The 27,423-nt window shown below is 37.6% G+C and overlaps 1 protein-coding gene and 1 non-coding gene across 5 annotated transcripts in view; one reads left to right on the top strand and one right to left on the bottom strand.

Moving 5' to 3' along the window:
* The window catches only part of RHBDD1 (rhomboid domain containing 1), a 162,844-nt gene that overhangs the window by 65,338 nt on the left and 70,083 nt on the right, over window positions 1-27,423 (top strand). For all 4 annotated transcript variants that reach the window (XM_003925463.4, XM_074398945.1, XM_010336233.3 and 1 more), the window contains 3 exons: window positions 8,269-8,357; window positions 10,321-10,377; window positions 15,939-16,082. In XM_003925463.4, coding sequence (XP_003925512.1) covers window positions 8,269-8,357; window positions 10,321-10,377; window positions 15,939-16,082 — 290 coding nt within the window. The remainder of the gene's footprint in view (window positions 1-8,268; window positions 8,358-10,320; window positions 10,378-15,938; window positions 16,083-27,423) is intronic.
* On the bottom strand, window positions 23,486-23,592 carry LOC120364382 (U6 spliceosomal RNA). The gene has a single exon (XR_005579644.1). It is a non-coding gene; the product is annotated as a U6 spliceosomal RNA (small nuclear RNA).

Genomic DNA, 27,423 nt, shown 5'->3' with positions numbered 1-27,423 from the left:
ACTGGAAGATGGCTGGTTTTTACTTCTTAGGACAAAGGTGCAGGGAGCAAGGGAACTGTGGTAAAGAGAGTATGTATGTAGACCAGGTCATTCAACCATGCTGGTTTCATGGTTAAAGAAGGCATCAAGGACAGAAAAAAAGAGGTTTAAGAGCAGTTTCTCTTGAGAAGAAGCAATCTTATCAAAGTCTTTCCTTGTGGCATTAATGTTCAAAAACCTGAAAAAATTGTATTATGTCTTGTGGCTAGTGCTGCAAATCTGGGACAACTTATTAAGATCCCCAAACCCCAGAGCTTCTGATCAGTACAGTCCCTACCTGCTATTAACTGCTTTTACAGGAGGAAATCGTGGATTACAATAGGCCACTTCTAGCTGACTTGCCTCTTCTTACCTTACCTTGTCCAACATTGTGTCTCCAAGTTTTGTCCTTAATGAGGTCATTTGTGCTGCATACATTGTAAGATTATGTCTCAGAGTAATACATTTGCTGCTTTCTGAGCCATGCTTGAGAGACAGCCTCTTCAACTGTAGAAAGAATTTGCCATTTAATAGAGGAGGACCTTCACAGCTTGTCACAGCTTTCAGTCATGGCTCTAGTTTTTGATTCTGTCACAGTGGCACATGAGAGCAGGAACATTTTGCATAACCACTTAGCCTTATAACAGCCTCTTAAATGGGTGAGGAGCAGCTTAAGCTAGCTTGATAGGAAAGAACACTGTCTGTTGGTGTTAATAATACCTGCATTTAATTTAGATAACTTAAATCCACAATAATACCTTAATCTTAGTTTTGCTCCACAATTGCCTTTTTACTGTCATTATCCCGTATAAATAATGTACAGCAACACTGATTTGATTGTAACCTTATATTTTATTAATTTTTTTTTCTATAAACATATATTGAGCACTCCATGTCAGGAAACATACAAGTGCTGAATATCTAGAGGTCCACAGGACAAAAAATAATGGGTGAGGATTTTCAGAATTGTAAAAACACATGAAACCTCATGTTGAAAAACACAGCACATCTTAGCAGGTTAAATAAATCTACAACCAGCTACAATAATTGTGGTATAAAGACAGTATGTCCAAAATAAAGAGAAAATCTTTAAAAGCTGCAAGAAAAGACAGATTGCCTACAGAGGAATGCCTTTCCAACTGACAGTACACTGATTATCAGCAGCAGTAGACCCTACACCTGATCAAAATAGGATGCTGAAATAAAGACCTTTTTGGACATGCAGAGACTCGGATATTTTTTTACTCTCAAATATTAACTGAAAGAACTATGAAACGTTATACTGTAGCAAGGAAGAAACTGAACCCAGAAATACGCTGGACCATTACAGAAGCGATGACACAACAAAGAATTTGGACAATAAGTTAATGAACTTGAGTAATCAAAATAAATGGCTACCTCTGTGCTATGATTTGAGTATTAGCAAGACGTTTTCCAGTTAAATATAGAACTACTTTGGTTTGGTGCTGATGTCTCAAATTCTTGTTCGTGATGTATTCACCTGAGGCAAGAGTTTTTAAGAAGGGGTCCATGGGTGGAGTTGAAGGAATCTATGAACTTCCTAAAATTACAGGTGATGTACTTTGTGTATGCACAGTTTTTCTGAAGACAGGCTTGTTGGTGCTCATCAGATGCTTAAAGATGCTTAGAATTTGAACTGGTTTAAGAACTACTGGATTCAGTTATTGTTCCTTATTAAAGTGAAATTACATGGATAGTTACCTTGTTCTCAAGATGAGATACGTGATCTGAATTTGAATAGTGACGTTATTGGTTTCCTTGCAGAATCATTGTGACCCTGGACAAATTACTTTTCTTCTCATTGTAGTCTGAGTGTGCATTATATGACCTGTGTGGGTAAAGGCAGCACTGATATTGCCTGGCCCCTGTGACTGTATCTCAGTATCACAGTCAGTATTTGATTATAGTTATGATTTTTCAAAAGACAATCACTATTAAGCTAACAAAAGAAATAAATCTTTTAAGTTACCAGTTTTAGTATATAATAAAATATTTATTGTTATTGTTTTGTTAATTGAACATATATTTTGTGTAATACATTGTTCAAGTGTATGTAGCAGGGTAGGCAGGGGGAAGGAAGCTGTGTTCAGTCATTATCAATACCAGTGAGATTTCCTGCTAAAACAACTATTAACTGGTGACCATGTACAACTTATATTTTTTCCCCTAGCTTTGTTGAGCCATCACTGACAAATATTGTATATGTTTAAGATAATAAAATGTGATGTTTTGATGTACATGTAGAGTAATTACCACGACCAAGCTGAGTAACATATGTTACCTCAAGTAGATAGCATTTTGTGTGTGTGTGTGGTGAGAACACTTAAGATTTACTCTCCTAGCAAATTTCAAGTATACAGTGTGATATGTTATTATTAACTCTACGCACCATGCTGTATATTAGCTCTCTTACTTACTCATCTTACAACTGAAAGTTTGTAGCCTTTGATCAACATCCTCCTATCTCTCCCATCTCCAAGTCCCTGGTAACCACTGCTCTACTCTGTTTCTGTGAGTTTGACTACTTTAGATTCCACATGTAAGTGAGATCCTACAGTATTTGTCTTTCTGTATTTGGCTTATTTCACTTAGGAAGATGTCATGTAGATTTATCTGTGTTGTCTTAAATGGCAGAATTTCCTTATTTTTTAAAACTGGGTAATAAAAATTCCATTGTGTGTGCGTGTGTGTGTTTGTGTGTGTGTGTGTGTATGTGTGTGTGTATGTAAACATACGACATTTTCTTTATTGGTTGATGGACACTTAGGTTTTTTTTTCTTATCTTGGCTATTGTGAACGATGATGTAGTGAACACAGGAGTGCAGATATCTTTTTGAGATACTAATTTCAGTTCCTTTGGGTATATACCCAGAAGTAGAATTGCTGGATCATATGGTATTTCTATTTTTAGATTTTTTTTAAGGAGCCTCTGTATTGTTTTATATAATAGCTATACCAGTTTACATTCCCACCAACAGTGTATTGGGGGTCCCTTTACTCCACATCCTTGCCCACACTTGTTGTATCATTTGATTTTTTATAATCATCATCCTTACATGTGTGAGGTGGTATCTCATTGTGGTTTTGACTTGCATTTCCCTGATGATTAGTGATGTTGAACAGCTTTTCATGTACCCATTGCCCATCTGTACCAAAAGAAATAGCATGAAAAGGCAACCTGTAGAATGGAGACTATATTTGCAAACCATATACTCAATAGGGAACTAATATCTAAAATATATGAAGAATTACAACTCTGTGGCAATAAAACAGATAACCCAACTGAAAAATGAGTAAAGCACTGACTAGACTTTTTTTCTAAAAAAGACATACAAATGTCACTTGTGATTTTTTAAATACAGTGTATTTTAGATACATGTATTTTATGTGTAATTCACTCTTCCTCCCATCTGGCAGTTCTGTACTGAGTGCTAGTGTCAAGTTGTTTACTGTAGTAGGCGTGGTCATGGAGGTAAAGTTGGTGGTGGTCCTGTCCTGGAGGGAATTACTCTGAATAGGATAGAGAGTGGCAGGCCATAACCAGATCCCCCATCCTAGCCTGAGACCCAGTAAGGTCAAGAGGAAGTAGTTCCTAGTCGCAGGGTTTTGCCTGCATGCTGCTTTGGATGGCAGCTTCCATGTATAGCTAAGAACAGAATAAAGCCACAGGTTTATTCAGAGACCTCAAGCTTCACAACTCGTCTTTAACATTTGTAATTATGATTGTGGCAACCCAATCTAGTTTTGATGCTGTTGTGTTTGGAGGTAGATCCCAGCCACTGATCAGAGCACTCAGATGGGTCATCTTCACCAAAAGTCCAGGGCTTCTTTCTGTCTCCACAGCACCCCCCAGCTCAGGGTAAAGTGCCCTAACCCTAGGGCTAGTGAGAACCACCTTCCCAATTCAGCTTTCTCCCCATCTGCAGGTCCATCTTCTCACTCAGCATGTGGGTATTTCTTAGAGGGTGAAGGGAGGTGATTTTTCAAACGGTTACCAAGAGCATGGAGAAAGTTAATTTACCTCTTAAAATTAGTTTTATATTCCTTTTACATTGATGAAATTCATTCTCTGATTTTTTGTGTAATGTTGAGAGATTCTCAGTTTGATTGAATAAGATCATAATCTCAGTTTTTTTAAAGCAAACACTTTCATGGAGCTTAAATGAAACAAGACCAGTTAAATGTTTTGAGATGGAACTTTTGTGGAAAACGCTGAATGTTGGAGGAGGATGATGCAATGAGTTCTCGGGACTGAGAGCCTCCCTTCCCTAGATACTTGAAATTATATTAGGGTAATTAGATTATAACTCAAACTTCTGAAAATCATTTAGAGATAGATAAGAAATTCATTTCACTGTATTGTACTGTAAATTGTAAATGAGATTCAAGATTAATTGTTTAATAGGTTGAAGTTTTAAATTGAAATTTCCTTCTATATTATTTTATATCTGTATGATTCACCATGAAGTTTGGTTTGAAACCATGGTTTCAGAAATACTGATATTATTATATTATTTTCATCTAAATTGAAGTTATTATTTTTTTAGAAAATTGGTCCTGGCCACTTCTTTGTATCTCTCAAATTGCCGTTTTCTTTGTCATTTTTAGAACTATTAATAGGTGGCTGATTGTATTGAGCCTGGGCATAGAATAAAATAAGTACAGTGGTCTTCCTTATCTGTGATTTTGCCTTCTGCATTTTTAGTTAGCCCCAGACAACCTTGATCCAAAAACATTAAATGGAAAATTCCAGAAATAAGCCATTTATAAGTTTTAAATTTCACGCTGCTCTAGGTAGCGTGGTGAAATCTCACACTGTCTCAGCCGGGACATGAATTATCTCTTATGCCTTGTGTGTCCATGCTGTCTGTCCTACCCACCCATGAGTCACATAGTAGTTATTTTGGTTATGAGATCCGAAAAGTATAGTATATATAAGGTTTAGTACTCTCCGTGGTTTCCGCCATCCACTTGGGGGTCTGCAGATAATGGGGGGACTACTATACAGTATTTTAGCATGATTGGAAAGCTAAAGCATAGTTCCTACTATTCTTGCCAGAAAATGGGCAAAAAATGTTCAATCCCATATTTTTATTATTAGGTCACACAACTTGTGAAGTAGCGACATGGACAGGAGATGGGGAAATAGTGGGTAGAAGAAGGCAGTTCCCCAGCAAAGGTCCCACCCTCAAGCCTGGAAACCTACAGCCCTTAATGGGAACAGGCATTCCTGTTTTTGCACCCACAAGCTGCCTTCTGGCCCACCACCACCCACTATACTGTACCCATATAAACCTGAGATCTCAGGCTTCAGAAGGAGACAAGGAGTTGAACAGAAGAGCAGAATGGCCTAGCAGAGAGAAGAGAAGGAGCATCTGAATGCTGAGAGGAGTTCATCTGGGGATGATCGGAGGGGAGATAGGTCACTGGACAGCCAAACTCAAGGGGAAGATCATCTTCTCACTCCATTCCCCTTCCGTCCCACTGAGAGCCACCTCCCTTACCCAGTAAAAGCCCCACATTCATCCTTCAAGTCCATGTGTGACCTGATTTTTCCTGGATGCTAGACAAGAGCTTGGGATACAGAAAGCTATCACACTGGCCCCTCTGCCTTTATGAAAAGGCAGAGGGTCCACTGAGCTTTCTAACACTTAAGCTGCCTATGGATGGCAAGGCTAAAAGAACACACTGTAACAAGCGACCACTTGGGCTTCAGGAGTCACAGACACACATCTCTGGACGCTGCGCTGGGGTTGAAGCCCAGGGGCACTCGTCCCAGCTCCTGCACCTGTGCATCTGTGGGCTCCCCTTCCCAGAAGGGGTTTAAGCATGCATTGCTGCCAAATAGACAAGTCACACTGCTGTGGCACGGCCTGCAAGGTAGGTGAGGGAACCCTCTTGTTTCAGTCGATGTGTTTGATGAAAATAATGCTCTCCTGAGGAATGATCTTGTACATGGTGTGTGTGTGTGTGTGTGTGTGTGCATGCATGTACGTGTATGTGTGCGTGTACATGCATACACACACACGTGCCATGACATTTAGTATGTGCATATGTATGTGAGGTCTTGTTTGAGCAATAGTGTCATTTAACTGGCTAATGGGAACAAGCAGCAATGCTCTTCTCTCTACAAGGCTCCTGTTTGTCTCTTTCTTGCAAGTGTTCCTCATTGCATGTTCTTTTCCTAAGAGCCAACAAGTCTTTTCATATCTTGGAGACAATGAAAATTTCTCAAAACCATCTTGCTTGTGGTGTTTCAGAGACTCTTCCCTCGGTTGCTGCTGTAGTAAGTGAAATGTGTTGGTTTTGGCTCTGAGTCTCATGTGTAGGTTACCGAATGGCAGATTCTTAGCTCTGTGACTGCCATGGCTCAGCAAGCACCCTGAGCTGAAGATCGAGTGGTTTTAACTTACCTCCTGATGGTCTTGGTGAAACAGTCCTGGCACACTCGAGCCATTCATCCAACACATCCTTGAGGGACTCTCCTGTGCCTGGCATTGTCCTAGGTGTTTGGAATACATATGTGAAAGCCATAAATATGGCTGTGCTCTTGGAGTCTCTATCAGACTCCTTCATGACTTTCAGTTGCCCCACTTCCGGAATGAGAGGTCACTATTCCAGGCTATAGGAATGCATTCATTTGCTTGGCTTTTTTTTTTTTTTAAAGCTTCTTCTAATTTTGTATAATGTGACACCATTGCTATCCTCAGGGAATATGTGTGTGACAGAGATAGACAGAAGGGCAGGCAGACATATAAGCACTTTGCCACCAGCAGGCTGGCTTTATGCAATAATAAGGTAGGAGCAGTGACTCCAAGGGGAGGCAGGAGAAGGAAAGAGCGACTCTTCAACTGGGGTGGGATTTTTTGACAGAGGTGCTGCTTGGCTTGGCCTGTGGTCACTGAGAGTGCTTCGGGGGTGTGACAATGGGGCATGTGGGAATGGATGTAGCAGACGACGAGGTCTCCACCCTCTGCCTTTGCAGAGATGGGCAAGGCCGAGTGTTGGAAGGGCTTGAACACACACTGGAGTATTCTGTGAGAGCCAGTGAATTTCAGAGGATGGCAATGACACCACTTGCTTTCTGCCTTAGGAGGATAATGGATGGCCGTGTGTGGGATGCACTGGAGAGCGAGCTGGGTCGCAGGGAGACCAGCTGGATGATTTTCTTTAATTTATTTTTATTCATTCAACACACATTCATCTGGGGTTCCAGTGCTGGATGTTGCCAAACAGTTCAGGTGTCAGTAAGCATGGTTGTGGCAGTAGGAGTGGGAAGGCTGGGATGGATGTGAGAGACATTACAAAGGGGATGTGGGAGTGGCACCCCAGAAGAGCCTAGTTTAAAGTGTCAGTGGATGTGTGCACATGTGCGCAGGGGTTTTCTCAAGGGTGGCGGGCAGCTGGAAATTGAGGTCAGGTGCCTAAAGAACAACTCGTTCTGTAGGACCCCAGTTTGTGGTCAAATGCAGAGGTTTTTGAGAATCCCCAGTAATTTCTTAAACTCAGGCTGGGAGGTCATTCAGCCAGGGAACTGCACAAAGAACGTTGCCGCTTGGGTCGAGGTGAATTTCTTAAAATAAATTTTCTAAGTGATCACCAGTTTTAGATGCCAGTTTAAGGAGCGTTAAACCACCTTCTAACTCATCTTTCAAGTTTGAAATGTATATTTTTGTTTCTTCATTCTCGGTGACTGAAAGAGACATATTAAGACAACTTTGGGGGCTGCGGGTGGCATCTCAGTCTCTTTTGCTGTTTCACTTGCTCTCTGCTTCACTCGTCAGTGGTGTAGAAAACTGCAGCAGTCTACCCTACACACAGACATCATCCCTCACAATGGCTGGATAATGCCAGATTTAATTCCAAACAGAGAAAACTGATTTCATTTATGTTTTGTGATAAGAGGTACAGAGAAAAACTGAAAGCAATATAATGACTTGTCTTGACAAAATGCTTCCGCTGCTCTGGAAGAGCCAACCCACTTCCCCTGGTTAAGGAGGGGTGTTGCACTTTAAACATGTGGTCCTTGTTATTCATTGTCTTTTTTTTTTTTTTTATTTAAGGTAGGAAATGTTCTTTGGACTGAGTTAAATGCTGCTCAGCATAAAAGACCCGGTGGAACAAAGCCTGTGGATTGTGACTACTTGACATGCCCTGGGCTAATGAGAAGACAGAATGTCTCTAGTCGCAGCAGAACAAATACTCACAAAGGGTCTCCTTCCCTCCTAGGACTTCCTTCGCCGGGCATCTGGCTGGAATTCTTGTTGGACTAATGTACACTCAGGGGCCTCTGAAGAAAATCATGGAAGCATGTGCAGGTAGAGAATAAAACGCCTTTGGCATGACAACAAGTTAGAAGTTCATCTTAATTTTAATGTGATCAGAAACTACCCCAGGTTTGCCTGTAGTTCAACTCAGGAATTCCCTAACATGTTTTCCTTTTTAAACCACAAGGTAAAATACCAGTGCAGTTGCCTACATTGCTCCACAAAAAAGGCTGCAAAGTTAAATTGTGAGTCTGATACTTTCGTGGGGGACAAATATCTATATATTTATACCTTCAACCTAAATGCTACCCACAGAAAACCACAATTTCCTAAAAAATGCAGAGAACTAAAGTGCGTTTAAAATGATGCATTCTTCTAGAATATGCCATGAATTAATATGTGTGCAAGGCAAAGCTGAAAAAGAAAACAAAGCCTGGCTGGACTGAAGTGCAAGGCCAGTATTTTAAAGAATTCAGAATGATGACCGGGTCCTTGGTGGTTGAGCCATATATGCATGCATAACCAAGCCAAGTCTGTTATTGCTTCAAGCTTAGCTCCTGGTTTTTCTTTTTTAATTTTGTTTTTTTTTTTCCCTTCAAATTGATACTCAATGAAAATATTTCATTTAGAAATACTTGCCATTTTTAGACCTCTTAATTTTAAATGCTGTACGGATTTTGACTTGTAAGAAAACTGGTTTGCAAACACTTGTTTTATAGAGTGAGTTCCAATATTTCATCTTTTATTCATGGGAAATCTTCTGAGACTATTTTGCCTTTTCTTGAATCATAAATAATTTGTTTCACAGTTTGTGCTGATGACTGGTATTCTTGAGAACCATATAATATTCATGATATTAGAAAGCTTTGCAGGCGCTGCTCTGGCACCTTTATTAGCAGGTTGTGTTCACTTTGGGTTGATTTTTACAGACTGTGTTGCATCTCAGCAGATTCTCATTTTCCTGCATTTGCTTATTAATGTGTTTCTACTGTTTGTACTTAGAGGAGGCAGTGGGAGCTTCATATATTGAAAATGTCCAGTTTCATTATATTTTCAATACAATTTAATACTCATTAGTACTGATAAAAGAGATGATTCTCAGGAGTTTAATGTCTTGTTTCTTTTTTCTGTGTGTTTTTGAAGTGGTTAGTAAAGCTTTGCAGACATGTTATGAAATTTAAGCAAGTGTTTTGCTTAATTTTTAAAGAGGATATTCCCCATAATTATAATATTTAAACTCTTAGTTTTAAAAGCCTTGAAAAAATAAGTGGAGACTTATTTTTATACCACTCTATTTTTAAAGCTATAAATAGGAAATTAAATAGGAAAATGAGAGCACTCAGTGCAATTTGCAAGTAGCCTGCAAACTCGGCCTTTTTTCTGCGAACTGAGAATTGAAGGACACGGGGAACCTTATGGAAAATGACCCAGCATGTAGAAGCTACTGTTTGATGCCTCCTGGAAAAGGAGCATCACCCTGAGGGTGTGCCCCTTGCCCCTCCCTCTCTCCCTTCATTCTGCTGTGCCAGTTGACTAAGTCGGCAGTCCTACTGCTCTCTATAGAGACAAGAAAGAGTAAAGTCCCCTAGGAAGTGTACGGAGTAGGCTCTCCTAACACCCTTGTTTGAGGAAGGTTCTCCATTTACCTGGCACATCTCTGCTTGTACAGAGGCATCAAAGCCAAGCCTGGGTACTTTGGCAGGCAAAGACTAAGAAATTTTAGTGAGTGTGAATTAGGGTTTCATTGTCTGCTCCCTACCCCCAAACACACAAACACACACACACACACACACACACACACACACACACACACACTCACTCTCTCTCTCTTTCTCTTCTCTCTCTCTCCCCCTCCTCCTCCTTCACTCCCTTTCCCCCCTCCCCCCATAGGGCTGGTCCCCAAACAAAAGAGAGTTTACCTTGGGCTTCTCCCAGAGAACTTCCTAATTACTGGAACAATTAGCACTTAAAGCTTTATGGCTGCCATTAAAATGTTTGTTTCTTTTATGTTTAGGCATTTTTTCCTCCAATGCTGGTTACCCAGGACAGCAATACTACTTTAATAGTTCAGGTAAGCATTTTATTTAATTTAATAAATTTTAACTTCTTTTTAAAATTATAGTATTCAGCTCTACAGAGTACCTTAGGATACTAGTTTATGCTGCAGTAGAGTAGTTCACATGTTAGGTAACTGTGCCTCTAACATGCCTGGAAGCTAGATAGAGGGGTAACCTAGGGAGCACATTTGTGGGGGTTGGTAGGGAAGGAGGTAACTCAGGCATAAAAACATGGTACGATTTGTATAAGGTCTCTGATATGTGATAAGATTCATATTAGACCTTGGTCCTTTGAGTTTTATTCTGAAACTCTACTGGCAAAGTGTTAGAAGCTGGTTTTAGGTATACACAGCCCATCCCATCTATATTCAGGAAACCCTTACATACCCTAAGATGCTCTTTTAAATGCCATGTGACTTAATGAGGAAGAATGTACTTTTTTCTAAATGTCTGTGTAGATAGATAGAAAGGACTTCCTGTTAAAAGTATAATACCTATTTCAGGCTAAAGCCTTTGCATTCCAGTCTGGGGTGGCTACACAGTAGTATCTTGGATCAGGCCCAGCAGACAGGTGTTAGCTGTGGCCATTGCAACACTCATGTCTTAATGCAATGAACTGAATGGGCCCCTCCCAAACTTCATATGTTGAAATCCTAACCCCTAATGTGATGGTTTTAGTAGGGTAGGGATTTGGGGAAAAATTAGGTCATGAGGGTAGCACCCTCATGAATGGGATTAGTGTCCTTATAAAAGCGACCCTAGAGAGCTCTCTAGCCTCTTCATTGCCGCATGAGGATACAAGAAGTTTGCGATGCCACCATGATCAGTTCTGGTAAGGACCTTCTTTTGCAACCTGGGAGAGGGCCCTTACAAGAACTGATCGTGCTGGCATTGCAGACTTCCAGCCTCCAGACTGTGAGAAATAAGCTCTGTTGCTTATGCCAGCCAGTCTATGGCTGTTTGTACAGCATCCCAGATGGACTAAGATGTGTTTCTCTTTATGTTAATTGACGACCATTATGGCTTAAAGCTAAGACTAGCAGTATTTTCTTTAAAGGACTGGACAGCTAAAATTTCAAGCTGTGAGGCCATATAGTCTCTGCTGCAACTAGTTAACCCGTACTTGGCCATATAATCTCTGCTGCAAATAGTTAACCTGTGCTTGGCCATATAGTCTCTGCTGCAAATAGTTAACCTGTACTTGTGACATGAAAGCCGCCATAGACAATGCGTAAACAAATGGGTATAGGTGTGTTCCAATAGAATCTTATTCCTAGCCCCTGCCTTTTCTACTGTGTATGGATATGAGATGGGCACTCTGCCAATTTAACCTTACAAAATAGGGTAGTTCTACTTAACTTTCTCTCTCTCTTTTGCATTCCACTTATTTTCTATTTTTTAAAAAGAGAACTGAAGAGAACAGCTTCTTTTCTTCTTATATGGAAGAAGTATGCACACAACAGACACATGGACAGAGAATTAGGGGCAAAAATAAAACGCCCTTTTTACCTCTTTTAACCTCTGTAAGATTACCATATTTATATGCCTTTCTCTGAAGTGATTGGATTTCTTCAAAGGCAGCGCTACAAAAGGCCAGGTGGCTATGCTAATGGTCATCTGGGGAACTTTTATGAGAGCATATGTATATCTTACAAGTAATGATTTATTCTTAATACGGTTGTCCTTAGCTGGAAAAGTCTTTATAGGTCAGAGAACCTCATGAATGTTTAAAAAGCTGTTACCAATTTTTCTAATCTCGGTGGTGTTTCTTGATCTCCTTTGCCATGAAATCCTGGTATGTATATAAGGAACAGATGGAGTAGTTAATAGAATAATGATAACCAGAGTTTCTTTTACTGAAAAAAAAAATAAATAAACTAGTATTCGTCTCAGGACATAATTTAAGTGTATTTAAGTGTTTGATTACTAGGTTTTTCCAGGAATGTTTGTTGTGAGGATTTAAAAACATCTGAGTGGTTGAGTGAAATAGCTGTAGAAAATTTTTGGTCCTATGGGAGGGGGGCGGTTCTCATTATAATAGATATCGATGAGATTTTTGGACCTGTTGATGATTTATGATTGATGATACAGAACATTTAACCACACTGGTCTTTCTGATTTAAGGCACCAGACCTTTCCCATTTTCTTTCCCCATGTTTTGTCTGACAAGTTCTAAATTAGGTTTAATAATATTCAGATATTTAGAGTTGTTGACTTTATTTCGTTGAAGAACTGTGAGATTATTTTAAAGTAAGAAACAGTATGAAGAAAAATGTTTTTCTACATCAAGAAAATGTTACCTCAAATCATTGCATGTGTATCTGGCAATTAAAACTCTATCAGGTGTCCCCAAACTTTTTACACAGGGGACCAGTTCACTGTCCCTCAGACCATTGGAGGGCCACCACATACTGTGCTCCTCTCACTGACCACCAATGAAAGAGGTGCCCCTTCCTGAAGTGCGGCAGGGGGCTGGATAAATGGCCTCAGGGGGCTGCATGTGGCCCCCAAGCCGTAGTTTGGGGATGCCTGCTCTACATAAACATATAATTTCTATGTGGTGAGTGAATATTCAGAGACTGGGTTATTTTGGCTTTTAAATTAACTGAGCATTTTGGGGGGTGGATAGGTAGAAATGCTGCTTATATCTCACATAACAGAATGCCTTTCCACAGGGGTTTGAAAATGAAAATGAGCCATGTGGGAAATTACCCAATAGGCTTTTTGTGTTCCTGTAAAATAATTGGCACTTTCAGGGAACTGGGCGGTTTCTCTATACGGGGATCGCTGAAGCATCCCATAGTATTCAGTGATGTATCTAAAATATTCTGTTAGTGTTGCAGAGTGGTAGCTGCTTTCTTTTATTATATTAATTGTGTTTTCACTATTGTCCGTATACGAAAGATCTTTTTTTTTTTCATTATTTAAAAAAAAAAAGATCTTTCGTATACGGACAAATAGTGAAAACACACTACCATGGTCTCCTTTACTCTCAAGATATGGAAGTTGCTGGTTGGGTGTTCCTCAACACAGCAATGGGAGCTGAATTTTTCTGATTCTATTGGATAAAGACCAGTTTGTGAATAACTGTTCATATTTAAAATTGCGTCTAGATCCAAATTAAGTTTTAAGCCATTGTGAAGATTTAAAGGGTGCTTGTCTCCTTCTCCTGTTTTAAATATCAATAATGTTAATATTTTGACATGGGAAACAGGTGAGAGAAGATATAAAAGTTGAGTTGTTGGTGGTATTTAGTAAATCCTCATTAATGTTTACTGCACTGGGGCAAGGCTTTTTAGAATTAGTGTCCAAAATCCTAAACAATTTTGTTTAATGTTTATTTAAATCATTTTTTTTAACTTTCATGGACAATCAGTAAAATAGAATCAAACTAGAAGAGTTTTATCATAATCACTAAGAGTAGACAAAAGATCTGGATAAATATTTCTCCAAGAAGATATATACATGGCTAATAAGCACATAAAAAGATGCTCTACATTATTAGTCATCAAAACCACAGTGAGATACCAGTTCATGCCCTAGGATGTTTGTAAATAAAAAGGCAAATAGTAGCAAGTGTTAGTGAGAATGTGGAGAAATTGGAACCCTCATACACTGCTTATAGGAATAGAAAGTGGTACAGCTACTTTGGAAAACATTCTGGCATAAACAGAATTGCCATGTGATGTAGCAGTTCCATTTCTAGGTATCTACTCAAAAGAAATGAAGGCATATGTCCACATAAAAACTTGCTCACAAATGCTTATAGCAGCATTATTCATAATACTTGAAAGGTAGAAATAATACAAATGTCTATCAGTTGACGCATAGATAAATCATACAGTGGAATATTATTTGCCCATAAAGAAGAATGAAGTACTGATAAATATAACAAAATTGATGAACCTGGAAAGCATACTAAGTGAAGTAAACTAGACACAAAATGCCACATATTATATGATTTAGTTTATATGAGTCATGCAAAATAGGCATATTTTGTAGAGACAGAAATTATTAGTGCTTACTTCGAGCTGGAGAAGAGTTGGGAGGGTGAGGATTGCTAGCTGAAGACTACAGATATCTTTTTGGGGACAATGAAAATGTCCAAAATTCATTGTGTGGTAATGATAGTGCAACTCTAAAATATACCAAAAACCATTGAGTTGTATACTTTAAATTAATAAATTGTATGGATGTCAATTATGTCTCAATAAAGCTGTTCTAAAAACATTAATAGACACAACTACTTTTCATGGCAAATATTTAATAAGCACATTAGGCTATCAGCTGAAAGTATTGTGTTTTGCCATTTGTTGTTTATATGAAAACAAAGTCTACTAGAATGCTGATTAACAGTTTCACTTTTAATCTTACCTATTAGGAAACATAAACAATACAGCAGTAAATTTTAAAGTAGCCTCAGGACCAACTATCAAAAATTCTGAAAATGAAATCTCAATTAATGAGATTCTGCCATTCAGTGTTCCTCTTTTGGCTGGATTGTATTTTTTTTTTCTGTAGCCTTACTAGGTCTCTATCTCAGGCATGTACTGCTGGACTGTGTGGGATCATATGGAGATCTGTGACAAAGATTGATAGTAAACGTTAGGAATCTTCATCAACAACCAAAACCACATTATTTAAATATTTGAAACATCACCTTCAAAGAACATAATAATGACAGGAAAGAAGAGAAAAAAATCTCAAAAAGACTATTTTACTTCTCTCTCTTTATGCTAGAATGAGATTGATAATCTTCTGTGGGGAAAAAAAAATCTCTTCCAAACAAATTCTCTAACTATTGGGCAGTTAAAGAAAATGTAAGAAATAAACTCAAACTGAAAAGATGGATGGGAATATCTTGCAAAAATGAACTTTTCTCTTTTATTGACCTTTATTAATGGGGTACCTAAGTTTGATACCTAAAACATTATTTAATGACCAGGTTGTCTCTTCTCTCTTGTTTTATCTATCTAGCAACCTTTTTTTTTTTTTTTTTTGGTGGTGGGGGGACTGTAATCTCTGTAACTGTAATAAAATTACAGTTACAGAGAAATTGGCTGCATCTTAATGTTATTGTCTAAAGTATTCTGTGGTATCTGTATAAAACATTGGTCTGCCTCTCATTGTACAGAGCAATAAAACAATAAGGCTTTATCAGCTATCGTTTCCACCATTCTCTTGACTCAAGCCAGGAGGACTTGATGGAAAACTGTCCAAGTATTCAGTAGCCTAAGCTGAAAGAATCCACTCCGTATGTCAATAGCTCATTCCAGTCTCTTCTCCAGGACTTCTGACTACCCTCTGAATTAATATCTCCTTTCCTCATTAGCACTTAAGGGCTCATTCATGCCCAGTGCCATGGTAGGCACTGAGGATACGAGAGTGACAAGACAATCATTGCCCACCTTTGTGGCTCATTCTCCATTTGTCATCTTTTCTTATTGTGAGGATAATGTTATGCTTAAAATAATGTTATGCCTTACTCATTTGTCTTTTCTTAAAACAAAACAGGAAGTATAAAACAAAGAATAGTCCATAGCTGTGTTCTATAACCTTTTCCTTGTGCCTGTAGGCAGCTCTGGATATCAGGATTATTATCCGTATGGCAGCCCAGGTCACTCTGAAGAAGCACCCAGGAACTATGACGCATACACAGCAGGACTGAGTGAAGAAGAACAGCTTGAGAGAGCATTACGAGCCAGCCTCTGGGACCGAGGTAGGACTCTTGTGCCCTTCAGTTATTTTAAAGCATTCCTCATGTGATAAGGTAGTCTGAAAAAGGGCTATTTGTAGCAAGTTAAATTTTAAATAGTTCAGAAAAAGGATATGTAGATGAAAAATGTGTGCAGATTGTGATTACAAAGAATGGGGTGTGATGCTTGCCATGTTACCAGGAACCTGAGCTAATAAGGTGCCAGACTGTGTATGTATTGTTAAAGTGATTCTTTTTATAGGCCTGCTGCTCTTCGGTGCCTCGGCATTAAAATCAAAAAACTTAAAATTCTTAGGTGCATAAAGAAAAGAGAGAATTACTTTGGAATTCATATTTGTAAAGAAAGTTCAGTGTCTCTTGAGTATCAAAATATTGCCCATCAACTTCCCGCAGATCTCCCTCAACATCACATGGGCTCAGAATTCAGGCTCAGGTTTGACTTCTGCTGAACCAATCTGTCTGGGGGTAGAGCCTAGAAATTTATATTTTGAATAGGCTTTCCAGGAGATTTTTTAACAAACTGATATCTGAAAAAAAACCACTGTATTATTCTGCCAACTTTGTTCTAGATTTGGATTATAAGTTTGGGTATTACTATTTTTATTGTTTGAGTAGTGACTAAAAGTCGTCTATTCATTTAAAGGGCATTTATCAACGTCTTCTGTTTCACGTATGATGACAGGGACAATAGGGAACATTGAGTGGTAAAAGATGGAACCTACCCTCAAAAAGTTAACAATCTGTGTTTGGGCCTATGCCTACTAGATGTGATACCACACAGGTAACCCTAATATCAGGTGACTAAGAGAGGCTTAGGCTAGGTGTTAGGGGTAGGGAGGAGATGGTGAGCTTTTTCTACCTAGAACTATCAGATTTTCACAGAGGAGATAGCATTTGAGTTGGACCTTTGAGAATGCAAAGAACTTAAAGAGCTATGGACAGACTCTCTGCAGAAGTCTGATTATCAGCACTGACACAGAAGTGAGGGTCATGTTTGCTAGCCCTCACTTTTAAATGGACAATAAGCGAAGAAAGGGAAGAAGAGTGGGAAGCTAGGCTGGGGCCGGATCACAGGGGTCCTAGAATTAAATAAGCCAAGTGGAAAGCGGATTTAGTATGTCGTATAAATGCCAATAGAGCTCTGCGTGGGAGACTGATGTGGTCAGAGCTGTGTTATAAGAATCTGATAGTATAGCAGGCATTCTGCAAACAAGATTGAGCACCAGTCGGGTACCAAGCATTATGCTAGTTGATGAGAGTACATAAATTATGACAATATAGTTTCTGACTTTAAGGAATGCAGTCTTAGCAGCAACAGCGTGCATGGAGGTGGGGAATGACAATAAGCAGGGAGACAAGTTGGAAGATTATATTGCAGTAGCCTGAACACGAAAGGAAAGCCTAAATTATGAAGGTGGCAGGGGAAGCGGAGAGGAAGGCATAAATCTGTATTTCTCAGGTGAAAAGTTACAGAACTGTGATAATATATCAGTAATCTTTCACTGTGTAAAGAGTCACCCTGAAACTCGTGGATTAAAACAGTAAACAGTGGTTTGCTGGGGGCTGGCTGCTCTAGGGTGGCTTCTTCTGCATGTCTGCCTGACTGTTTGTTGGTGGTGTTACTCCACACCTCAGCCCATTCCTCATCCAGCAGGGTAGCCTGGGCTTATCCACCAGGCTGCAGCATAAGGTTTACAGGAGAGTGCAGAAATAAACAAGGCTTATGCTGGTACAATGTCAGTTCCACTGTATTCTGTATACTGATACCAAAGCAGGTAACAAAACCAGCTCAGATTCATGGGATAGGTAGATAGTTTCTACCTCTTGGAGGAACAGCAAAGTCACATGTGATGGTTTTGGATAGAGGGAGAGGTGGAGAATTGTAGCCATTTTTGTAATCATTGTATCACATGTAGTCAGTGGACTGCCAGTAGCACAATCATTCAAAAGCCTAACTTAGCCATGGAATCCTGAAATCTGGAGAAAAGGCCCCAGAGCCTGTATTTTTAACAGATTCTCATGGTTATTCTTGTGCACAGAGGGGTTTAATCACCACTGGGCTATCCATGAACAATTAGGGGACAAGTAAGGCAAGGCAGACTTCTCAGCATGGACTTTGCACAGTCCATCTCTGTCCCCATCTAGGCTGACTTCAAATAAAATCCCAAGACACAGCATGATGGGAAAGATTGGGATTTATACTTGGGTGACGTCATCTGATTAGTACCTTCTGTTAAGAAAACATGTATTCTAAAGTAAGAAGCCTTCAAAAATAATTAAAGAGTGCTGAAAACTCAGAGGGAAAAATTAGGTAGCCCAAGTGAGAATACTTGAATGTGAGACATAGAAAACCTCCTGTGTTAAATGTAGTCAGAGAAAGGAAATACAAGAAGACAAGCATACTTTTTGTAGTTTTATTTCTAAAGGTTTGCTATATGCCCCAATTAGTAATTATACAGAAAGTTAGTACTAATAGTGCAGGTGTCTTTTTTAGAAAGAGAAAGAAAATAATGATTTTCTTCAGTAATGAGACATAAGCATGGACGATCTGTAGATGAAAGCATCCTCTGATGGCCCTGGTGATTTTGGAGCAATTTTGGAGACTTGAATCCAGCTACAATGGAAGGGTCTTACATTTTGGGAGTCAGAAGGAAGTTGGAATAGATTTTTGAGGCCATTTCCTTAATAAAAAATATGTTTATTATTAAGTTAATATGTCATTAATATTAATTTTTTCTGCTTAACAATAAATGGTATTTAAATATTTACTAACAGGCAAAAAAAAAAAAAGACACAGGGTACCTTGAGAGATTTCAGAAAGTCATCTGATAGTAGTGTTGATTTTTCATAAATTTAAATCTTATTCTTAAAAAAACTTCTTGCAAAAATAACTCTCAAGAGAGTATACTAAACAGAAATCGAAACAACTTAAAATTTTTTACTACCCCATTTTAAATTATTTTTATGTTTTTTCATCTTATCCTTAAAACATTTCAGTGAAGTTAAGAAATGAATCATTTTTACTTAAAAGGTTTTTACACATCAGATGCTGTAAGACTTGCTTGGTGAGAAGATTATTTCTGGGATGATTTTGAAGCCAAGGGTTTTGTTTCTACCTCTGTCTAACTACTTGCTTGGTCTGAAATCTAGCTGCTTCTTTGTGAGTATGGAGTTAAGTTCTAAAACTCCTCACAGTATAAGATTGCTAGGACTAAATGATCCAGAGTTTGTGCTGAATTATTTCTGCTACCTGACCTTTTATTTTAACAAAATCATAGATTGTGTGCCTCCTTTTTTCTTCATCCTACACATGTATTTTCAGAATTTAAAGCATTATCTTATTTCCATTCATGAAAAATCACAAAAGTATATAGAACTTGTTTCTCTCTCGAATGGCCACTTGGTACATCTGAAACAGAGTGGCCTTGTTTAGCATTTTGAATTACAGTGAAATAAATAAATAAATAATTTTGAAAAGAAAAGAAATCATAAAAGCGAATAGTTAATTGATGATTTTTGAATACAGGACTTTCTAAACAGAAAAGTATGGAAAAAATTATGAAAGATAGACCAATAAAATCTTTAACAAGGAATTATTATAATCAGTATGTAAAGAACTCATCATATAATGAAATCATTAATACTAACTCCTATTAGAAAAATGGAAAATAAATTTAACATATAATCCAAAGACTTATAAGTGACCCGTATGCATCTAAAAAATAATGTGCTCTATACTAGCAGAGAGTTACTTAGTTTCTTCATCTCACCACATTTATATTTTATTTTTATTTTAAATTTTTGTGGGTACATAGCAGGTGTATATATTTGTAGAGTACATGAGAACTTTGATACAGGCATGTAATGTGTAATACTTACATTAGGGTAAATGGGGTATCCATCACCTCAAGCATTTGTCCTTTCTTTGTATTACAAACAATCCAGTTCTATTCTTAGTTATTTTTAAATGCACAAAAATTATTCTTGACTGTAGTCACCTTGTTATGCTATTAAAAACTACATCTCACTCATTCTATCTAATTATTTTTTGTGCCCATTAACCATCTTCATTTCCTCTCATCCTCCACCCCAGTGTCTGGTAACCATCATTCCACTCTCTGTCTCCATGAGTTTGTTTTAATAGCTCCCACAAATAAATGAGAACATGCAAAGTTTGTCTTTCTGTGTCTGGTATATTTCACTTAACATGGTGACCTCCACTTCCATCCATGTTGTTGCAAATGACAGGATCTCATTTTTTTTTTTATGGTTGAATAGTATTCTATTCTATATAAGTACCACATTTTCTTTATCCATTCGTCTGTTGTTGGATACTTAGATTGCTCTCAAATCTTGGCTACCATGAATAGTGAGTGCCACAGTAAACATGGGAATATAGATATCTCTTTGATATAATGATTTTCCTTCTTTCGGGCATATACTTAGCAGTGGGATTGCTGGATTATATGGTAGCTCTGTATTTACTTTTCTGTGGAACCTCCAAACTCTTCTCCATAGTGGTTGTACTAATTTACATTCACACCAAAAGTGTACGACAGTTCCCTTTTCTCCATATCCTCGCCAGCATTTGTTATTGCCTGTCTCTTGGATAAAAGCCATTTTAAACTGGGGTGAGATGATGTCTCATTGTAGTTTTGATTTGCATTTCTCTGAGGATTAATGATATTGAGAACCTTTTCATATGCCTTTTTGCCATTTGTATGAGAAATGTCAAATTTAAGAAATGTCTATTTGGATCTTTTACACAGTTTAAAATTAGACTATTAGATTTTATCCTATATATAAGCAGCTGTTTGAACTCCTTATGTATTCTGGTTATTAATATCTTGTCACATGGATAGTTTGCACATATTTTCTCCCATTCTGTGAGTTGTCTCTTTGTTGTTTTCTTTCCTAGAAAGTAAGTTTTTAACATGATGTGATCCCATTTGCTGATTTTTGCTTTTTTACCTGAGCTTTGTTATTTCTGTGAAGAATGTCATTGGTATTTTGATAGGGATTACATTGAATCTGTATTTCTTTGAATGTTATGGACATTTTAACAATATTGATTCTTCCAATCCATGAACATGGAATATCCACTTTTTGTGGCTGCTTCAATTTTTTCATCAATATTTTATAGTTTTCATTGTAGAGATCTTTGACTTCTTTGATTAAGTTAATTCCTGGGTATTTTATTTGTAACTATTTTAAGTGGCATTACTTTCCTGGTTTCTTTTTCAGATTGTTCACTGTTAGCATATTGAAATGCTATTGATTTTTGTATGTTAATTTTTTATACTGCAACTTTCCTGATTTTTATTTATCAATTCTAATAGATTTTTGAAAACATCTTTAGGGATTTTTCCAAATACAAGATCATACCACCTTCAAACAAAGATAATTTGTCTTCTTCTTTTCCAGTTTGGATGCCCTTTATTTATTTGTCTTGTCTGATTGCTCTAGCTAGGACTTTCAGTACTATGTTGAATAACAGTGGTGAAAGTGGGCGTCTTTGTTGTGTTCCAGATCTTAGAGGAAAGGCTTTCAGTTTTTCCCCTTTTAACATGGATACTAGCTGTGGGTCTGTTATATATGGCTTTTATTGTATTGAGGTATATTCCCTCTATACTCAGTTTTTTGAGGGGTTTTTTTGTCATAAAGGATGTTGAATTTTATCAAGTGCTTTTTCAGCATCAGTTGAAATGACCATATGGTTTTTGTCCTTTATTCTGTTGATATGATGTCTCACATTGATTAATTTGCATATGTTGCATCCTTGAATCATTAGGATAAATCCCAAATGGTCATGATGAATGATATTTTTAATTTGTCATTGAATTCAGTTTGCTAGTATCTTTGCATCAATGTTCATCAGCGTTATTGGCCTGTAGTTTTCTTTGGAGTCTTTGTCTGGTTTTGGTATCAGGATAATACTGGACTCATAGAATTAGTGTGGAAGTATTCCCTCTGCCTCTGTTTTTCAAAATAGGTTGTGTTGGATTGGTATTTATTCCTTTTTAAATGTTTGGTAAAATTTAGTAGTGAAGCCATTGGGTCCTGGGCTTTTCTTTGCTGGGAAACTTTATTACAGCACCAATCTCATTACTTTTTATTGGTTTGTTCAGGTTTTGAATTTCTTCATAGTTTAATCTTTGTAAGTTGTATGTGTCTAAGAATTTACTCATTTCTTCTAGGTTTTCCAATTTATTGGCATACAGTTGCTTATAGTAGGCTTTAATGATCCTCTGAATTTCTGCAGAATAAGTTTTAATGTCTACTTTTAATGTCTTATTTTCATTTAGGTCTTCTCTCTTTTTTTCTTAGCCTGGCTAAAGGTGTGTTGATTTTGTGTATGTTTTCAAAAAAACAACTTTTGTTTCATTAATCTTTTGTAGTTTTTTATTTCATTTAGTTCTACTCTTATCTTTCTTTTCTTCTACTAATTTTTTGTTTTGTTTGCTCTTGCTTTTCTAGTTGTTTAAGATAAATCATTAAGTTATTTGAAGTTTTTCTATCTTTTTGATACAGGAGCTTATCCCTATAAACTTTCCTCTTAGTACTGCTTTCACTGCATCCCATAGGTTTCAATATGTTCTGTTTCTATTACTTGTTTCAAGAAACTTTGAATTTCCTTCTTAATTTCCTCATTAACCCACTGGTTATTTAGGAACATGTTGTTCAATTTCCATGCATTCGTATAGTTTCCAAAATTCCTCTTTTTAGTGATTTCTAATCTTACTCCATTGTGGTGAGAGATGATACTTGATTTAATTTCAGTTTTTCTGAACTTTTTAAAAGACTTTTTTGTGGCCTAACATATGGTTTATGCTTGAGAATGATTCATATGCAGAGGAAAAAAATGTGTGTTTTGCAGCTGCTGGATGAAATTTTCTGTAAATATCTATTAGGTCCATTTGTCTATAGTGCAGATTACTTTTTTTGTTGTTGAGTATCTGTCTGGATCACTTGTCCATTGCTGAAAGTGGATTGTTGAAGTCTCCAGCTATTGTTGTGTTGGGATTGATTTCTCTCCAGCTGTTATTGTATTGAGATCAATCTCTCTCTTAAGCACTAATAATATTTGCTTTATATATCTGGGTGCTCCAGTTTTAGATGCATATATATTTACAATTAATATATCCTCTTCCTGAATTGACTGACCCCTTTATCATTATATAATTACCTTTTTTGTCTCTTTTTATAGTTTTGTCTTCAAATCTGTTTTGTCTGATATAACCGTAGCTACTCCTGTTCTTTCCTGGTTTCCATTGGAATGAAATATCTTTGTTTCTTTATTTTCAGTCTATATGTATTTTCATTCTCTATAGGTGAAGTGTGTTTCTTATAGGCAACAGATCATTGGATCTTGTTTTTTATTTATTTATTTATTATATATTTTATACAAAAATACGAAACACTTCATGAATTTGCATGTCATTCTTGCGCAGGGGCCATGCTAATCTTCTCTGTATCGTTCCAATTTTGGTATATGTGCTGCCGAAATGAGCACTGGACCTTGTTTTTTTTGTTTTGTTTTGTTTTGTTTTGTTTTGTTTTGTTTTGTTTTGTTTTTTGAGACGGAGTTTCGCCCTTGTTACCCAGGCTGGAGTGCAATGGCGCGATCTCGGCTCACCGCAACCTCCGCCTCCTGGGCTCAGGCAATTCTCCTGCCTCAGCCTCCTGAGTAGCTGGGATTACAGGCACACACCACCATGCCCAGCTAATTTTTTGCACTTTTAGTAGAGACGGGGTTTCACCATGTTGACCAGGATGGTCTCGATCTCTCGACCTCGTGATCCACCCGCCTCGGCCTCCCAAAGTGCTGGGATTACATGGACCTTGTTTTTTAATCTATTCAGCCACTCTGTGCCATTTAGTCTTTTTTCATTTAATGCTATTATTGATTAGTAAGGATTACTCCAATCATTTTGTTATTTGTTTTCTGGTGGTTTTGTGCTTTTCCCTTTCCTCTTCCCTTCCTTCCTGTCTTCCTTTTAGTGAGTGATGTTCTCTGGAGGTGTGTTTTAATTTCTTGCTTTTTATTTTTTGTGTATCTGTTATATACTTTTTGATTTCTGATTACCATGAGGCTTGAAATTAATATGACCTATTATTTTGAACTGATAACAAGTTAACACTGATTGCCTAAACAAACAAGCTAGCAAGCAAAGATAAAGTAAATAAAAACTCTGGACTTTAACTTTGTCCCCCTGGGTTTTAGCTTTTGTGGTTTCTACTTATATTTTCTCATACTGTTATATTTAATTAAACTTTGTCCCCCTGGTTTTTAGCTTTTATAATAAAATATAAGTAGAAACAACAAAAGCTAAAACTTAAAGTCTTAAAACTTAAAAGCTTAAAGTTTTAGCTTTTGTTGTTTCTACTTATATTTTATTATACTGTTTATGTTTGAAAAATTGTTGTTATTATGTTTGATTGGTTCATCTTTTAGTCTTTCTACTCAATATATGAATAGTTTACACACCACAATTACAGTGTGTTTTTTAATTCTGTTTTTCTGTGTGGTTCCTATTACCAGTGAGTTTTGCACCTAAATAACAATTATTTTTTATTGCTTATTAACATCCTTTTCTTTCATATTGAAGAACTCCCTTTAGCATTTCTTGTAGGACATGTCTGGCATTGATGAAATCTCTCAGCTTTTCTTGGGAAATTATTTATCATTCATGTTTGAAGGACATTTTCGTGGGATATACTATTCTAGGATAAAAGGGTTTTTTCCCTTCTGCGCTTTAAATGTATCATGCCGTTTTCTCCTTGCCTGAAAGGTTTCCGCTGAAGTCTTCTGTCAGAACTATTGGAACTCCATTGTATTTTATTTGTTTCTTTTCTCTTGCTGTTTTTAGGATTCCTTCTTTTTCCTTGACCTTTGGGAGTTTGATTATTAAATGTCTTGAAGTAGTCTTATTTGGGTCAAATCTGTTTGGTATTCTGTAACTATCTTATACTTGAATATTGACATCTTTCTCTAGGTTTGGCAAGTTGTTATTATGTTTTGAATAAACTTTCTACCTCTGTCTCTCTGTCCCCCTACATCCTTTTTAAGGCCAATAACACTTTGATTTGTACCTTTAGGGCTGTTTTCTAGATATTGAAGGTGTGCTTCATTCTTTTTTATTATTTTTTCTTTTGTCTCCTCTCACCTTGTAGTTTCAAAGAGCCTGTCTTTAGGGTCACTAATTCTTTCTTCTACTTGATCAATTGTGATGCATTCTTCAGTATGTTGATTACATTTTTCAACTCCAGAATTTCTTCTTGATTTGTTTTAATGATTTCAGTCTCTTTGTCAAATATATCTGATAGGAGTCTCTCTCTTCAGGGAAGTGGAGTCTCCTCTGGTCCAGGACAGGTCCAGAAATTATTTTCAAGAGCCAAAGCCTAGAATCAGGTACCCCAAGAGCCTGCTTGATGCTGTGCCCTGCTGTGGCCAAGCTGGTACCTAAGCTGCAAGACAAAGTTCCCTTTACTTTCCTCACTTCTTTCCTTAAGCAGAAGGAGTCTCTCCCTATAGCTACCATATTGGGAATGTGCTTGAGTCACACCCAAAGCAAGTGTGTCTCTGAGTCTCACCCAGATACCACTGGGTGGTACCCAGAGCCCTTTAGTCAGCAGATGATGAGTCCTGCTAGGAGTGAGTCTTTTTCTTCAAGGAAAAAGGTTTTCTTCTGGCCCAGGAAGTGTCTAGAAATGATGCCTGATAGCTAGAGCCTGGGGTAGGGGCCTCAGGACCCTGCTCGGTACCCTATCCTACTGTGGCTGAGCTGGTATCCAAGTTGCAAAACAAATTTTTCTTTACTCTTCCATTTCCTCTCCTAAAACACTGGGAAGGAGTCTCTTTCAGAGCTGCAATTTGGCTGTCCCAGCTGATATCTCACTGGAAGGCATGCTCCCCAAGTCCACTGACTCTGAGCCCAGCACAGCACCAGAACTTACCCAAGGATTGCAGTCTTTGTGGCTCAGACTACCTTTCAAATTTATTTAGGACCCCAGAGCACTTTTGCCCATGGTGTCACGGTGTGATGGAACTCAGGTTCTGACCATTGGGATGGGCAGTTCCTGTCTGGCTTAGACTGGTCTAAATGCTCACTCCCTGGGTGCTGGCTGAGTTCTGTCCAGTATTGCGTTCTGGCAGTGCTGAGTTACAGGGGATGTCCACAATCACTGTGCTGTCCCTTTCCCAAGTGCACAGATTCTCTCTCTGTGCTACCAGGGGATGGATGAGGAGTGGCACTGGCAATTCAAGACTGTCTTTCCTTCTCTCTTCAGTGCCTCTTTCAGTGATGTGAAGTTAAAACCAGATACTGTGATCACTCACATTATCTTTGGTTCTTATGAAGGTGATTTTTTTCTGCAGATACTTCTTCAGTTTGGTGTTCCTAAGGGGAGGATGATCTGTAAAGGTTTCTATTTGGCCATCTTGCTCTACCCCTCTCCATCTCACCATATTTAATGTTAGTAGTGATAACAGGCATTTCTATATGCTGCTGATATGAATGTAGATTGGCGTAACTTTTCTGGAAAACACACTGGAAATGTATAATCAAGAGGCTTGTCTTCAATGATTCCTTGACTAAGAATCCAGACTGAGAAAATAATAGAGATTTGGTCTAATATTTTCCTATAAGTTACTTATTCCCTAATTAAATTTAATAACAAAAACTTAAATACATTGAAATTTGCATAGCAGTGTGTGCAAGGGTTAAATCAGTTATGGTTTCATTGTAAAATGGAAATATTTGGCATCTATTAAAAATAACATTTTGGAAAAATTTAGTGGCATAAAAATAGGATTACCGTGTAATTGCTGGATGGAGAAAAAGTAAGGTGCAAAATGGTATGTACCATATGGCCAGAATATTATAAAGTAAGCCAACTCAAACCAAATACTTTTCCATAAGAAAAAATAATGAAAGGGCCTTTTAGCAAATGTCTTCTTGGTGTCTTACACTTAGTAAGACAATTACAAAGGTTTCAGAGGAAAATAAAATTCAAATTAATATAAATTTGTATAAAGCTGTTCCTTTGCCATTGTCAGTTACTGTATAATGCACTTCAAAAGTCTTTTTAGATCTGTTTCCTTGAAACTAGTTTCATATGCTATTCAAACGTTCATTCAAAATAAAATTTTGTGGTCAAATAAGCTTGGAATATATGAAGTAATTGGTTTCTTCATTGTGGAACTAATTAGATACCAGTGTAGTTGTGGATATTCAAGGAGATATGGTTTGAAGTATTTCCCACATTTTGAGAGGGGAAAGGGAAGAGGGGGAGATGGAGAGAGAGAAGAATACACAAGCTAGAATTGTTTGGGCTGAACCCT

The sequence above is a fragment of the Saimiri boliviensis genome, chromosome 5 (genome assembly GCF_048565385.1).
Source record: "Saimiri boliviensis isolate mSaiBol1 chromosome 5, mSaiBol1.pri, whole genome shotgun sequence".
In the NCBI taxonomy this organism is placed as follows: domain Eukaryota; kingdom Metazoa; phylum Chordata; class Mammalia; order Primates; family Cebidae; genus Saimiri; species Saimiri boliviensis.
The sequence above is the reverse complement of the archived record's forward strand: the minus strand, read 5'-3'. Positions and strand labels throughout refer to the sequence as shown.